This window comes from Esox lucius, chromosome 1 (assembly GCF_011004845.1).
Source record: "Esox lucius isolate fEsoLuc1 chromosome 1, fEsoLuc1.pri, whole genome shotgun sequence".
NCBI classification, from domain to species: Eukaryota; Metazoa; Chordata; class Actinopteri; order Esociformes; family Esocidae; genus Esox; species Esox lucius.
The window spans coordinates 15,631,754-15,648,870 of record NC_047569.1 but is presented as its reverse complement, the minus strand read 5'-3'; the positions used below and the strand labels follow the sequence as shown (position 1 = coordinate 15,648,870).

The window sequence follows — 17,117 nt, the reverse complement described above, 5'->3', positions numbered from 1 at the left end:
ACCCCCTCCCCCGGAGAAATCGCTTCATGTAAAACTGCTCGCTGTGACTCCCTGGTCTGTCTGTGTCTCCTCACAATGCTTATGCCAATGACATGGGCTCACATTTCACCTTGTGTGACGGAACATTGTGGTGATGATGTCATATCAATGATGTTATATTGACCCACATCATCTAGCCCATGGCACATTAGCCCATGACATCAGTGTGACTAGACAGAGGCATGTCGTTGGTGTGGCGTGGGCTGGAGGCAGTAGGTCTCACCACATAGAGTGTTTGCGTGCCTATGTGTGTGTGTGTGTGTGTGTGTGTGTGTGTGTATGTGTGTGTATGTGATCCTATGTGTGTGTGAAACACCTGAATCCCATACTGTAGGCGAGGGATTTGTAACATTTTGGAGGAAACTCTGACCTTTGTTTACCTTATTTATAGGCCGACGCAAAGCACTTCCCTTTCCTCTTCTTCTCTTGTCCTTACAGCCCTGTGTTTGTGTGTGCCCTTTCCTCTTCTTCTCTTGTCCTTACAGCCCTGTGTTTGTGTGTGCCCTTTCCTCTTCTTCTCTTGTCCTTACAGCCCTGTGTTTGTGTGTGCCCTTTCCTCTTCTTCTCTTGTCCTTACAGCCCTGTGTTTGTGTGTGCCCTTTCCCATCCTCTCCGTCCTGTCCCATTCCTGTTGACGCAGAGCAGTAACCAAACCGGGCCGGTCGTTGATCTGTGAATGTCCCTTAGCACAGCCGCATTAGCATACACTATGCTATCTGGCTGTCGTTGAATAATAAGTTATTCGTTGTAAACAATGTCAGGAAAGCATGCCAGGTACCTCCCCTTGGGGACACCGGCGAAATGTAGCGGAGACCATAGTCTGACTGTTGACCTTCTACTGTCCCAAGCAGTACCACAGTACCCTGCTATTAACACAGAAGCCTGATGAATGTATGTGTGTGTGTGTGTGTCTGTCTGTGTGGTTGCAGGTTTTGTCACGTGCGTGTGCAGTATAAAAGCGCAGGAAAGCCTTTTGGGTATGGTTTAGTATGTGCATGTGTCTATGGCAGTGTGTTGGTAAGGGAGTGTGTATCAGGTGCGTCCCGTGACGTTGTTATCGGGGTCCCACCTGCCGTGTGAGTCCTGGGTCAGAGCGGACTGGCAGTGTTCTGGCGTGGTGCCAACCTCAGAACCTGGCATGGCCGCCAGATTGGAACCCGAGCCCCCCTCCACCCAGACGAGCCAACTCGAGCAGTGTTTCCCCACACACAAAAGTGGATCTGTTTAAGCTGCCTGTCACTCTCTCTCCCCTTTATGTCTCTCTCTCTCCTTCTCTTTCCCCCTTTGTCTCACAGTCTCTCCGTTTCTCTCTGTCTTTCTTCATCCCTCCATGTCTCTGTCCTGCCCATAATCAGCACCCCCCCACACAATTTTTTTTTTGTCTCTCTCTTTATTGCCCCCCTCTATCTCTACTTCCCAGAAGTCCCCTCCAAACCCTGTGTTTGTTCTGGAGGGGTGTAATATATAGATCCGTCTGATATAGTCATTGTGCTAATGGGCCACTGTTCTTCATTGCCGTCCAATCCTTAAACAGGCATGTGGGCAGGGGGGAAGTGGAGCCTACGTGTCAGTGAGGACGCCAAGACCCCGGCCTGCGGGAAGTCAAAGAACAATATTTCAATATTAATGTTATGCAATCCAAATAACAATAGTAGACGCCTGGGTGCTATAGCAACGTATTTAAAAACATGGGTGAAAGCAGTCCTGACGGGCCCTCTGAGAAGGGGTCTGGAACTGTTTAACCCAGGAGAACTGTAGTGGTCTGAAATCCTAAGTATTGCACGTTTGAGTACATTAAAGTGAACTGTTCTTCGTTTTTTACCTCAGGTTTCCCCCTGGTTGAGTGAACTCAGGTTTTGAGTTGGCGTGCGTTCAGGTACAGACATTTTAATTAGAGCAGCAGCTTGGGTGGCTCTTGGTGATGGATTGCTTCGGCTGAAAATACACTTATAAATCATCGGTGTCAGACACGCGGACAGACAGACCCCTGGCACCGAGGGGCACCGGTCTGGCATCCGCCGCGTTAGCTCTCCTAGCAACGGCTCGAGTTTGTTAGCCTTTATTGGTTATGATTGGACCTTAATTAGGGGCTAATATGGAGATCAAGCCGCATATTAGCATTGTTAGCCCTGTTAGCGCTGCTCCCCTGGCCCCTTTTCCCACCAAACAGATCAAGGTTAAGACGCGCGGCGAGTGTCTGTCATCAGTCATTGCGACGGGTTTCGGTGGCCGTGTGTCTCTCATCCATCACCCTGATAGGTTTCGGTGGCCATGTCGCTTCGTGTCACCACTGGGGTGAAGGTAATTAATAACTCCGTGGATGGAATGAATGACTTGACCTGTTTGACTCTGCTGCTGTCTCAATGACAGATGCTGTTGGTTAGTTATAGTTAACCCCCCCGCCAATAATGACCGCAGCCTCAGGTGTGTAGACTGGGATGTGCTTCTTGTCTGTTTCTCTGTGTACGTTTGCATGTGCGTGTGTGTGTGTGTGTGCGCGCGCGTGCGTGTGTGGGTGTGCGAAGGGGAGAGTGCGTGTCCGTCAGGCCAACTTTGAAAGCGGTTTTATTCAGGCTGTCTGCTACCAGGGGTTTACAACCTTACTTCTCTGGAATAGTAATGCTTTGGGGGTTGTTGTTGCTGCCACCTAGGCATCCTATCAACTCTGTTTCCTTAAACACAGAAAGAAAGCAGAGAGAGAGACAGAGAGAAAGAGGGAGGAGGGAGAGACCAAGGAGGGGAAAAAAGGAGAAGGATATTGAAAGAAAGGATGTTGTTCAGAACAAGCTGTCTCCTTAAGATAGAGGGACGAGGGTAGAGTCTCTCCTTGCCCCCAGGTTTGAAAAACGATCGCCTCCGCTGTGAAAGAGAAGGCTTTGTGAGTACGCCTCAGTCCCCATCAGGAGAGCTATCCCCCTGTGTTGTGACAGAGACAAGAGAGACTGAATTTCAACGGCAAAAGGGTTTGGATAAAAGAGATATTTTGAGCTGTACTCTTTAAGGATTTAAGGAAGCATTTGGTCTTCCTGGTCAAGACCAGTCTATTATGTACCTTGTGTGTGTTTTTTGTTTGTTCATATATGGGCTTTGGCCGGCTATTTTAGCCCCTTTCTTTATCTCTAGCTTTATGTCTCTGGTAGAGACAGCTTTGTGTCTCCGGCAGAGATAGTTTCATGTCTCCGATAAAGATAGCTTCATATTTCCGGTAGAGATAGCTGTATGTCTCTGGTAGAGATAGCTTTATGTCTCCAGTGGAGATAGCTTTAAGTCTCAGGTAAAGATTGCTTCATATCTCTGGTAGAGATTGCTTTATGTCTCTGGTAGAGATAACTTCATGTCTCAGATAAAGATAGCTTTATGTCTCAAATAAAGATAGCTTTATGTCTATGGTAGAGTTAGCTTTATGTCTCTGGTAGAGATAGCTTTATGTCTCCAGTTAAGATAGCTTTATGTCTCTGGTAAAAATTGCTTTATGTCTCCAGTAGAGATAGCTTTATGTCTCTGGTAGAGATAACTTTGTTCTGCAGGCTTGGTATCTGCCTTCGTGCGCGTGCGGGTCACTTGGTGGAGTTTCAGAAGTTGGCCTCAAAATTTTGGTCAGCTGTGGCAAAGGAGGATGTGGGCTATTAGAAGACCCTTTGCAGGGGTAGTTGTCCCTGTGTGGAGAACTGTGTCCAGTCATTTAGTCGGCGGCTGTGTGTAGGCGGTGGGTTGTCATTGTATCGCCGGCTTTTGTGTGATTTTTGCAGATGGTTGCGTCAGCCGTTTTGTTTTGAACCGAAGTCTCCCCCTTTCCCGTCCTCTGGCCTGGTGAGTCCCAATTCACCAGCAGAATCCCCACAGCCCCAACAAAACTACTCATTAACTCCTACATTCCCCCTCCCCTTATCCCACACCCCTGAAACGTGAATCAGCTAACAGACAAGAGAGCAGAGAGGGAGAGTGACAAAGAAAAGACCAAAGCAATAGAGGACGGTTGAATGAGTGAAAGGAGCGAGGGGGAGAAAGGGAAGAATGTCCCAGTCTATAAGGGATTCCATTTTGAGCCATTCCAGAATAGAACAGTAAGTCACCAGTCCCTTTGTCTGGCTTTGATCTCTCAGCACCAGGACCTGGAAGCTGACAAATCCCTACCTCTCTGAAAGAAGGCCTGGGGAGGTAGAGAAGAGAGAGAGATTGAAGAGAGGGATGCGGGGTTGGAGAGAGATGGAGATGGTGGGGGGGTAGAGTGAAGAAGAGAATGGGAGATGAGAGATGCAGAGAAAGATGTTCGACAGAATATTACAGAGGGAACAGGGAAAGATTTGGGAACCCTGAAAGATAGTCAGATGATCTAATGCGGCCTTCTTAACTGGACCCTATAACAATATGTGCATTCCTGTGTGGGTTTGAATGTGTCCCTGTGTGTTTCCTCTTGCCTGTATGTGTGTCTCACTGCCTGTTAACGTGTCTATCTGTCAGTGTGTGTGCATGTATGTCAAGGCCAGTCCGGGCAGGGATAAATCTGTGCAGTCTTAAGGGAGATTCCTTAGTGAAGCCCTAGTCTTCCCGACCACCCAACGTTGTGGTCTGACTTGCTTGCTCGGGTACACACACGTGATGCACACACACTTCTAATGGGAAGCAAATTTCTTGGATTTAGTAGGATATCAGCCTCTCTTCCTTTTCCTTTCTGCAGGGCAAGACGCTATTAGAAACCACTTCCCTGTGTTTACAACACTTTAACATTTTGTGGGGAGATGCTAATTTCGGGCCACAAACAATGATGGCAAACATGTCTTTGGCATATTGGGATTTTTTGGGAGGTTTGCAAATAATTCTGCTGAATAATTAGTTGTGGGCTAGTTGGTAGATTTCTCTGTCCAGAACAGATTGCAAAAAGCTCATAAGCTGGTCACAGTGTGAGCCAGACCTCTTCTTACACCACTGTCAACCTCTCTTTAGAATAACACAGAGTCCAAGCCTCAAAGGCCTCAGAGGCATGGGTCTCAATTAATTCTCCCCCCAGCTTTCAGTGTGGGCTGATCAGCCTAAACCAGCTGGACCCCCCCTGCTTACTCCCCTGATCAGCTTCCAGTTCACCACACATAAAAAAAAAAAAAGACGTATCTGTTAAAACCCTCAAAATGCTCTCTACCACTTAACACAATACCTTACCGTGTCCTGCATCTGTGACACGTCTGGGCGTTACACATTGTGGAATATCCCTAATGGATATGTAGAAAACACCACCTGTTGAAAGCGTTTTTTACATTATAATAGTTTTATTAAGATGAATGAGACATGTTGCTAGATTTGTGTTGAACATACATTTGTTTATCGTGTAAACGAGTACAAAAAAATGCTAATTGACGCAGGTCACCTTCCAAGAGTATGTGGGACACTTTTACCACAGATACTCCCCGTGGCTACTCAGGTCTAAAGAAGATGTCACGCTAAATGAGTATAGGAGATGAGTGGAAGTCTGGTTCCGTAGGTCCTTCTAGCTCCCCAAACAGAATCAATTCAGTTTGGAATCGACTAAAAACATCTTACACTCACTGAAACAACTCACTGGTTCCATGTAGAGCGCCATGTTAGCTACCAGGCATAAAACAGAACGCAAGCTAATATTCTAGCCAAAACTTTTATGTCCTACCTCTTCGGCACAGCTAGATTTTGTAGTGTGATTTGAAAATCATATATACATATCATGTTAATGTTTTATTAATTCAATTGTTGTGGCCTAAATAGGCTCATAATCCTCCCCTCTGCCTTCCCCTGTCAGAAGATGATTGGAGGCATCCCGCTCAGTTCCTCTCACCCCTGCTGGCATGAATCAAAGAAGCCCTTAGCACTGAGGGTTAGCAATTGAAGCGGGAGGGAATGGGGCTGTTTGACTGGTGGGGGTGGGGTGGGGGGGGGGGGGGTTAAGAACTCAGCAGGTAGTGATCAGTCGGGACGGGTTGGGCCATATCGTGCTACCAGAGGCTCGGGTAACTAGCTAACTCTAATGGGGGAAGAAAAGATACAGCGCAAAGAGCCAATGGTATTTCCGTGGACTTGTGTGTGCCCATGTCGTGTGGTTTGTGTGTGTGTGTTCTTTCTTTGGATGTCAGTGGAATGTGGATTTTCTTTGGAGTGGAAATCCTCTGGTGTGAGGGTGCCGTTTGACTGAGTTTGAGTCACTGTATGCCGGATTCATGTGGGACTTTTTGTAACACTACTCAGAGTCTGCATATGCATGTCATGTCCGATTGATTTCCCTCCATTCACGTGTGTGTGTGTTTATTTGTATTTGAGTGATGTCATCGTTCAGGAGACTGATGGATAGAGGCTTGTATAAAGCAGTTACAGTAATTACACACTTTTATTCCACCAGGAAAATTATCCCTCTCCACCCACACACACACACATACACACACATACAAGCATACACACACACACACACACACTTCCACTTCTCCTAAACCATTAGCCATAAGACCCCAGTGCTCAATGCCATTGGCCAGTTTAGCTGAGTGCCCTGGCTGAATCAACCTCACCTCACACAGAACCCCTATTTCATCTTTCTCTTCTGGTCCAGCGCTCTTTGGTGAAATCCAACCCTCCCTAGACTTCCCAGCTTTTACAGAAACAGACGGAGTGGGGAGAGACTCCTTGAGACTCCTTGAAAGCTGAGGTCTCAAATCGAGCTGTCAGCGGAGACAAAAGAGCAGCGCCGTCGCTGGAGTCGGAGAAGTGTCAGCTGGTTTTCAAATTCAGGCGTGTTTAATGTAGTGGAGGCCATTTAGTCTGAGGACCTGGCCCAGAGGTGTCAGCATGAAAAACACAGTGAAGGGTGTCGCTTCATTCCTGTTGGAATACCGATGGCTTTTGTTCCAACGCACGGGTTATGTGATATTACATTTGAGCGAGAGGAGAGATGTTAGGCGATTTTTAATTCTAGTGAGGGGAGAGATGTCATGTGATACTTAGTTATTGTGAGAGTCGATAAGTTATGTGATATTTGTGCCCCTCGCTTCTCTGTTGTCTGTTACCTCTCTGGTTGCCAGACGTGGGACGGTGTTAGCTGTAGAGTTAGAGAAAATGAATACTAGAAACCGGCGTCTGCTCGTTGACTCACCCAACAAAAGAAAGAGATCTAGCAAGACAGAGAGAGATTGTCTAGATATGAACAAATGAGATCTGCAGCCCAGAGGGTCCGGTTTTATTGTTTTGGGCTGTGGACCATCAGTGTGCGTGTGTGTGTGTGTGTGTTTGTTGATATCCACTAACCTTTTGTCCCTCTGTGTTTTCCCTTCCAGCCTGTAAGATTGGTTACTATCGTGCTCTGGCCACAGACGGCTCCTGCTCCAAATGTCCCCTACATAGTTACTCCACCAGAGAGGGATCCACATCATGTGTCTGTGACAAGGGCTACTTCCGCTCCGAGACCGACCCAGCCTCCATGCCCTGCACCAGTAAGTTTACACTCACACTCACACACACACACAGACACACGCATACACTAATGCACACACAGCACAGTTGCATAGTGGTTGCACACACAGCTGCCTGGTGTTTAATATTTCCATCCAGTTTCCAGGTGGTACCTGGTGATCAGTCAATGTGACAGAGAACTAATGAGGAAATAAAACACTGCATCTAACATACACTTTTCCAAAAGACAGGGAGAGGCTGAGAGACATAAATGCAGAGAGACAAACAGAGAAATTGAGAAACAAGACAGACAGAAAGAAAGACAGAGGAAATGATAAACAGGCAGACAGAAAGACAGAGACAGATAGAAAGTGACAGACAAACAGAGGAGGAAAGAGTGAGACAAACAGACAAAAAGACAGAGAAGATAAAAGAGCTGTGTGACGGGATAGAGAGGGGAGGACAACAAAGAATCAGAGAGACAGAGAAAGCAACAAAAATGGGGAGCGAAGGAGAGAGCAACAGAGGGAGCCGTTCAGCTTGTCTAGCAGGGCCATGTCTTATACGACAGTGTCCTGTCAGCCTGACTCATCCTGGTTACTGGTTACTGTGATAACAAACACATGTTAAATATAATGACCCTTGTCCCCTCTGAATCATCACACACAGACACACACACCCACACACATTCACATGTGCTTAAACACACACACACAAACTCACTCACAATGCCCATATGCTCTCAGATTGGGTGCACAACCAAACAGAGGTTGCGCTTTGTGTAAATAAACACAGATATCTATAAAATCCCACCCTGTCTTTTAGAAGAGAATGTATCTGTTGCTGTCAGGGTTTGATTAAATAGTAAGTTATGGGGGAGCTTGAATCAGATGTCAAAGACCTAAAGTTTAAGGGCTCTGTGACCTGTCTGTGAGTTGTGTGACTTTCGTCATTTGACCCACGTCTGACCGTGTTTTAAACTTCTGTGGAGATCTATGCCACTTTTCCTCTCTCTCAGTCCTCTCAGTCTCTCAGTCCTCTCTCTCTCTGCCTCTCTCTCTTAGTCCTCTCTCTCTCTGCCTCTCTCTCTTAGTCCTCTCTCTCTCTGTCCCTCTTTTTCCCTGTCACTCTTTCCATGTTCTTCTGTTTCTCTATGTCCCTTTTCTTTCTGTCCATCCCTTTCTATGTCCTTCTTTTTATGTCACTCTCTTTCTCTCTCTCTCTCTCTGTTTGTCGCTCTCTCTCTCTGTTCCTGTTTTCACTGCAGTAAATAAATTCCTTGTCACAAACACAGAAACAAAGACAAACGTTTCCTAGTTTGGCCTGCTGATGTGTGTGTCTCCATGGGTGATTGAACAAGGTTTTCCCCTCTCTTAGCTCATTGTCCTCTATGCATTGGTTAATGATTCAACTATAAGCTGTGTAATTCCACAGAGGTGCGCAGGCATTCTATTCTTCCCTCTCTCCATCCTTCACTTCTTTCGTCCTTTAAACATTTTGGTTTTGGTTTTGTTAGTCACATAATTGCCAGGTCATTATGTCGACTAAAAGAATGTCATACATGGGGGTCTCCCTCGCTCATGTTTATGGCTTTTTTCTGCTCTCTCTTTAGGGTTTTCTGTTGGCCCCTTGATGTGTTTTTTCGTTTTCCTAACTGTGGTGTGGCAGTGGGGTAGAGCGAAAGAGGCAACCCAACTCTGGGTTAAATAAATCCCTCTCTGAGGGTAATAACAGGGTCCATGCTTTGGCCAATTTACCCTGTGCTCCCTCATGGCCCAATTCAGCACTCAGCCAACAATTACTGACAGACATAGCGAGATATATAGAGGTGGTGGGGAGAGGGGGATGACAGACATAGCGAGATATATAGAGGTGGTGGGGGGAGGGGGATGACAGACATAGAGAGATATATAGAGGTGGAGGGGGGAAGGGGATGACAGACATAGCGAGATATATAGAGGTGGTGGGGAGAGGGGGATGACAGACATAGAGAGATATATAGAGGTGGTGGGGGGAGGGGGATGACAGACATAGAGAGATATATAGAGGTGGTGGGGAAAGGGGGATGACAGACATAGCGAGATATATAGAGGTGGGGGGAGGGGGATGACAGACATAGCGAGATATATAGAGGTGGGGGGAGGGGGATGACAGACATAGCGAGATATATAGAGGTGGTGGGGAGAGGGGGATGACAGACATAGCGAGATATATAGAGGTAGTGGGGAGAGGGGGATGACAGACATAGCGAGATATATAGAGGTGGTGGGGGGAGGGGGGTGACAGACATAGTGAGATATATAGAGGTGGTGGGGGGAGGGGGATGACAGACATAGCAAGATATATAGAGGTGGTGGGGGGAGGGGGATGACTGACATAGAGAGATATATAGAGGTAGTGGGGAGAGGGGGATGACAGACATAGCGAGATATATAGAGGTGGGGGGAGGGGGATGACAGACATAGCGAGATATATAGAGGTGGGGGGAGGGGGATGACAGACATAGCGAGATATATAGAGGTGGTGGGGAGAGGGGGATGACAGACATAGCGAGATATATAGAGGTGGTGGGGGGAGGGGGATGACAGACATAGCGAGATATATAGAGGTGGTGGGGGGAGGGGGATGACAGACATAGCGAGATATATAGAGGTGGAGGGGGGAGGGGGATGACAGACATAGCGAGATATATAGAGGTGGAGGGGGGAGGGGGATGACAGACATAGCGAGATATATAGAGGTGGGGGGAGGGGGATGACAGACATAGCGAGATATATAGAGGTGGTGGGGGGAGGGGGATGAGCCGGGAATGGGGAGATAAGAAAAAAGTGGAAATGTTAGAGGACAAATAAAGAAAAACAGAATGCTTTTGGATGGTTTTAGCACAGTATCCCCAAGAGCTTCCATGAAACGTACGTTTGGTGATGTAGTTTAATGCCTCTTCCGGACACTGCGATATCATAAAGGTAAGCACATGGTAACGTTTGGGCAGCATTCTGGTGGTGTCGCAGTTTCCTTCCCCACTGTACTCTCAGAGGTTTAATTACACAGTGTCAGTCACAGCTGACGACTCCCCCCCCCTCCCCCATACCACCTGGGGTATTCTGGGTAGACAGGTATGGCCAAAGGTAGCGTGTGCGGAATGTAGAAGACCTGGAAGCTTCTGAGATGTGTGTGTGTGTGTGATTGACAAGAACATTCTATAATTCCCAGTTATAAAGTCACACACCTGCACCACTAACCATGGCAACAATAAGCATTCCGACAAAACCAATCATTACTCACGCATACTGACACACACACACGCACACACACACACACACTCTGAAACCGACACACACACGCACACATTGCACTATCTCCAACGCTCAGACATTGACCCTAACCCCATTGTGCTGGGGAACAAAACCACCGCACATAAATATTACCTTTGTCCTCTCCGATCTGTGACAGAATAGCACTAGGTAAAGATAACTGCTTAATAAGTCAGTGTTCCTGCGGGAAACAGCGGAGGAGATAGAGAGGAGGATGTCTGCATGGACCCTTACGTGACAAAAGACCATTATACTGATGGTTCTGCAGGCACCGCCACCTTAATATAGAAGCCCTCATCTGTATCGGGCTGCTTGTCTAAAGGGGTGTGGAGGATAGAGATGGTTCATCATCATGCTTAATGAGAACTGATAATGGATTTAGAAAAAGGGGGGGGGGGGGGGGGGGGTGATGGTCATATTTATATCAGACACACACACACACACACACACGCGCGTACACACGCACAAAGACAGATACACAGAAAGACACCCGGACAGGCCCACATACAGATGATCCACCAGATTACCCCCAGCTCCCCTCTCTCTTTTCTTCCACCTCCATCCTAAAGGACAGAGCACTGTCCATTTCCAAGTCTGTTGACTCGAAGGGCCCTTTCAGCAGGAACGTGCCCCTCTCCTCCCCCTCTCCTCCCCCTCTCCTCCCCCTCTCCTTCCCCTCTCCTCCCCCTCTCCTCCCCCTCTCCCATTCTCTTCCTCTCCCTCTCTCTTTCTTCCCCAAAACAGAGCACGTCGTCCATACTAATCAGTGGCTTTCTGCTTCCTAGATAAACAGACATGTTTGACTCTCTCACTTCCTGAAGCTCTCCCGCTCACACCTCTCTCACTGTTTCTCTCCTCACTGTTCACCCCCCCCTACTGCTCACCCTGTCTCACTCTTCATCTCACTCTTCATCTCACTCACTCACTCACTAAACACAATCTGTCTCTCTCTGTTGTTCCCCGCATCTTAACAACTCGTAGATTTTGTGGGCTTTTTTCCCAGATTGTAATTTCAAACGCACACAGGCGTGCAGGCATACATACACTAATGACCTAAACAAAAACACAGCCATTTTCTCATGCAAACACTGCACACACGAACACACATACACACTCCGCCAGTTGTTCTCTCTCTCTGTGTTATCATTCATTGTCACGTTGCTCCTCCAAAAATAACACTGGTAATTAATTTCCATTCTGAAATGATTGGTTAGTAGATGGACTGTCATTCATATTTCACCCGTGTCGAACCTCGCATTCGACCATGTGACCTTCATTAGTCAAAGACAGAGAGATGGAGGAGGGTAAGGGAGGGTTCGAAGGGGGGGGGGGGGGGTGACAGGGATGGAGAGAGATAAGAGAGAGAGAAAAGGAGGTAAGAGTGAGGAGGGGGAGGGGTTTATGAATCACTTAATTACAGTTTGCCAAGTTGAAAATAATCATCGACAGAAAATAGGAAGACATTTGAAACATGTTGATGAGGAAGGCACATAGTGTAACGTTTGAAAACGCTTAATTATGGTGTTAAGAACAAACTCTGTCAAAGCCAGGAGTGAAACGCATCCACAGACCAGCAGGGCGTACCGCCTCATCCGACACATGGACTGTACAATGATGTCTAATGGGGTCATGTTCAGTGGTACATTTTAGTTCATGTTTTGAATGAACTGAACTAAAATGTGACTTCCTACCATCCCAGTCCATACGAAAAGAGAGGAAGGCCTCAGCCTTTGTTCCGCGTTGACTCAATTTCACCGGGACAAAAGTTACTGCCAACCACAATTAAGAATAATGACTTTGCTACAGAAACTGCAGACGCTCTCATTGATTTCCCCCCAAACAGCCCCTTTTTAATTCCACCTATTTAGTGTTGTCTTCAGTTGCGACAATAAAGTCAATTCAAAGTCACTTCCACGCTAGTCTCCCCTCTCAGCGGCTATTGGGTTTGATGTTAAAACCCTCCGCCTCTCTGTCCCCAGGACCCCCGACCGCCCCGCTCAACCTCATCTCTAACGTCAACGAGACGTCGGTAAACCTGGAGTGGAGCGCCCCGCTCTCGTCTGGCGGTCGGCAGGACCTCAGCTACAACGTGGTCTGTAAGCGCTGCGGTCCGGAGGGGACCAGGTGTCTCCCCTGTGGGAACGGGGTCCACTTCAGCCCCCAGCAGCTCAGCCTCAGGGGAACCAAGGTGTCCATCAACGACCTGCAGGCCCACACCAACTACACCTTCGAGATCTGGGCTGTCAACGGGGTCTCCCAGCAGAGTCCTGGACCTGAACAGGCTGTATCGGTGACCGTTACCACCAACCAGGCCGGTGAGTCGATGGGGTTGCTGTGAAGGGATTTGGGGACGACCGGATGGCCCGGGCGTGGAGGGGTTGGATCAGTAACCGAGGTGGTTGTTGGCTGGAATCCTCACGTCAAAACAGTGATCCTTGGTGTTCTCGAGTGAGGCGCCTAACATTCATTGCTTTTTTAAGTCATGTTGGATGACAGCATTCGCTGCATTAAATGTAACATTTTGTATAAACGTCCGTGTGTATGTGTTTGTGTGTGTGTGTGTGTGTGTGTGTGTGGTGGGGGGGGGGGTGGAGTTGTTGGCTGTGTCCCATTTTACATGTATAATGTTTTCATTTTACATTTTAAAAGGAATGGAAAATCCGGCAACTGTTCAACTCTAATGAATTGTATTGATCCAGTTAAGCCTGAATGTGGTTTCTGCAGTCCATTGGATTGGCCCGTGACCGAGTGGGTGTGGCTGTAGCCATGTGTGCTGGTTCCAAGGGAGTTGGATTGGCCTATCACCAAGTGGGTGTGGCCGTAGCCGTGTGTGCTGGTTCCAGGGGAGTTGGATCACCAGTATGTGGCTGGACTCTGCCTGGTGGTGCTCTGAAAGGCCCCTGTTGTCTTGTCGTTCCGACATTTTATCTCTCGTTGTTGTGCAAATGTATTTTATGGCTGTGGCCTTTCCTTTCCCCCTGATAGATGATTATTACCTCTGGTTTACTGCACTGCTCTTGGGTGGTGTGCTAAGTGCCTTTTTGTGTTGTTTTTATCACTGATATCCATCCCCGTGAAGAGTGAAAACCTCTTTATGGATGGGACCATGACTGTGTACTGCCTTTTTAAGGACATGATGGCTTGATTTATCTGGTCTGTAGAAGGACCTAAATCCGCTTTGAAACCAGCTGCAATCCCAGCCAGGCCTACGCTATGTTGGTTGGGGTTAGTTGGAGCTCATTTCAACCGCTGCTAGACACACACACAAAATATTTCACAGTCTTTAAATAATAATGAATATAAAATGGATACATTTTAAACCTTTGGCCATTTTTAACCATTCAATCTGCAAGGTTGAGTTTAAGGCAAAGGTTTGGACTATGGTTAAAACAGAATAAATGTCACAGTTAAGTTTAGCTAGTAATTCGTACTGGTTACATTAGAGGCTATGAGGTTTGGTATAGGTTTTATCTAATGACCATCGAGAAGGCTTTGCGTAGACGACGGAGCGGCTTAAACCGAATGCTCCTGCTTCCAAAGTTCACTGGTCCACTCCTAGTCCCAGGCAGTCATTAGACTGTCCCTATTGGTTGGTTTCGGTTTAGGGTTAGCATGTAAGAAAGCAATATTTCTGAATTGCATGCTGTTATTTCCCGGGATGATGCTGAGGTGATCGCCTCACTTAAAACAATCAGGTAGAAAGGTTGCCTTGGGCGCATCACTGAAGCACGTTACACAACGGGCTCCATTCTCTGATACCTCCATTAAGGTGGACAATTGCAGCTGGAGCGATGTGTGATTGTAGGGAGGTGTGTGTGTGTGTAGTGATGTTTGTGTGTATGCACTTTAACTGTGTAAGTGTGCATGCTCCTTTGTATGTGTCTGAGAATGTGTGTGTGTGTGTCTGAGTAGGTTTGTGTGTGTTGAAGAGCACAGCACCAGACTGATTGGATTTCTTTGCAAATACTCAGTAGAGGTTTTCAAGCTTTAGTTTCACCCCCAGTAATCCAGACAGTCATCTGTGCCTGTCCCTCTCTCCACATAACCCATCGAGACACAGGGATTACACATTTATTATGATAGATTTATTGCTATACGCTCCGTGAAAAGACACTAGGGCCAATGCCTTGATCAGGTCTCAAGTTTCTGTTGGGAACGACTGCTGAAGGAGGGGGAGGGATTCCTTATTTCACCATGAAAAATCCCTCTCGTAAATCAGGAAGGGTGTAACCCCGTCACCTCTGTGGATGAAGAAAGGGGTTTAAAGGGCCGGGTCAAGGTTTTGGGAGGATGTTCAGCTTTGTGCTGACCCCAAGCTGTAAATGGAAGTTTTGGAAGTTAGAAGATCCAGCATATAGATCTACATTCTTGGTGTGCGTGCGTGCATTTGGCCTAAATGCGATGTGTTGAAAGGGCATTGAGTTAGTGGTTGCGTAACTGTGTTGTCAAGTGTGTGTTTGTTTCCATCCCTATGCTGAATCGAACATGCACGTAGAGTTTAAGGAGACTTTATTAGCCATCTTGCATGGGGAAACATTTTCTTGACGCCCTAAAGAATAGCTCCCACTTGGCCAGTTTTTCCCCCTCCTCTGTGGCCGTGAATCAAGTGATTCAGTCTGGAACGCCGACTCCAGTATGGGCTCCACATGTGGCCTCTGTCTTCTTAATGTCCAGCCATGATCGACCCTACAGTCCCACTGCAGCCCGTTGACTGGAGTGAATACCTCAGGACGAACATGTTCCCAAAGACAGAATCTTTCACTCGACGTACTCGCTTTTTTTTCCTTTCTTCCTAATCTTTTCTCTCCCCTGCTCTCTCGTTCTCTCCCTCTGTAAGATAAACTAACTCACTCCAGCGCCTCAGGGACTTTCTGACTATGACATACAGACTGAAAAACTAGCTCGGCAAACTTCCCCGCAAAGACATTTTACATTCACCCAGCGGGAAAAATTTCACCAGTCTCAGTTGGTTTTGTGTTGCTGGTTCCCATCCCATTCTACTAATGTGGCTTTGCTGGTTAATGTATGCACGGTCTGTAGTGTGCTGCGGAGATTTTCCTGTCTGTATGAGATAATGTGAGTAGGTGTATGTTTTTATGTGTGTTTCCATCTGTCTGTGTAATGAGTTTGGTTGTGTGTGTGTGTGTGTTTGTGCGTGTCGGTGTGTATTGCGGCGGGCTAGCTGTGAAAGGATTTTTGGAGTGCATTATTGGGAAATTATATTTGAATATTCATTGCTTCTTCCACTTAGTATTCCACAAGGGTTTTCGACCACGCTTTTAGGAGGAGGGGAGACATTACAGACATGCCCTACATTTAGCTCCATCTACAGAGGTGCCAACCAGCCAGTTACCCATGTTATCCTCTAATCTAGCCCTTCGGTTACATCTCTAATCTCCCGCATTGGCTGGTCTAGTTGTACCCTAGCCTTGATGGTGAGGCAGTGTGAGGTGAGTGCAGACATCTTGTGTCTGTCTTTGTTTTCCTGTATGAGTGTATAGTTGTGCGTCTGAAACATGGTCCTGATTGATAGTACAGTATATGTCTTTTCATTGGACCCTTCTTCTCAATACGGAGCCAAGGAATCACTCATCTTTAACTTCACATTAGCAACAAGAGGACCAGAACACGATTAAATAGCCATATCTGTCATCTTTGGAGACAAGATGGATGCGTGGATTACTTAAGGAGAATGGGCCGGGTGACCTTTTGGGGTTTTTTCTGGTCAAGAGCGTCCCCGCCAACCCCCGTGGGGGCCTTCAAATTGGGTCTGGCTGGCAGACGATCTCCAGGAAGATTGATTTTAGGGTTACAAATGGCTGCCGTTCTAATTGTTTAACAGAGACGCAACACTTTAGACCAAATGGCAGAATGACACAACCCAGGGAAATCTAGTTAGCGTAGCTAGCTCCCGACACATCTCCCCCTTCCAGCCCCCACCACTGAAACCTAACCCATTATAGTGCCTGTACCCCAGGCCTGGTTGAACTCAATCCTTCCCTAAAAGCCTGGTTGGGTTAGCATCAGTGTTAGCGCTAGCATGAGGGCTAGCCTCCCTGGAGAGGATCCTCTGGACCAGTCATGGGGAATATGATGTATATAGCCATAGCTAATCCAATCATAAAGAGGACTGGGGGGGTCCCTTCATTAATCACAGTTTGGTAATTGTTTAACAGACAGAAGCAGGTAGACCTTACAGGGAGACAGTGCAGCAGGGGTCATAGGTCAGAGATTCACTTAGTCTCCGCTGTTGGCCTAGCCTAGCTAACCTCACATGGCTGGAAGCAGTGTATAGTTGGGTTGGGGTTGTGGGGACATTTTGCTACCGAGACTGTGTAACAGAGGTTGCGTGGGGGGGGGGGG

At 47.3% G+C, this 17,117-nt stretch overlaps 1 protein-coding gene across 2 annotated transcripts in view; it reads left to right on the top strand.

Annotated features, from left to right (window-relative positions):
* Positions 1-17,117, top strand: part of epha4l (eph receptor A4, like) — a 45,010-nt gene that overhangs the window by 11,628 nt on the left and 16,265 nt on the right. For both annotated transcript variants that reach the window (XM_010882898.3, XM_010882809.3), the window contains exons 4-5: positions 7,326-7,481; positions 12,734-13,069. In XM_010882898.3, coding sequence (XP_010881200.1) covers positions 7,326-7,481; positions 12,734-13,069 — 492 coding nt within the window. The remainder of the gene's footprint in view (positions 1-7,325; positions 7,482-12,733; positions 13,070-17,117) is intronic.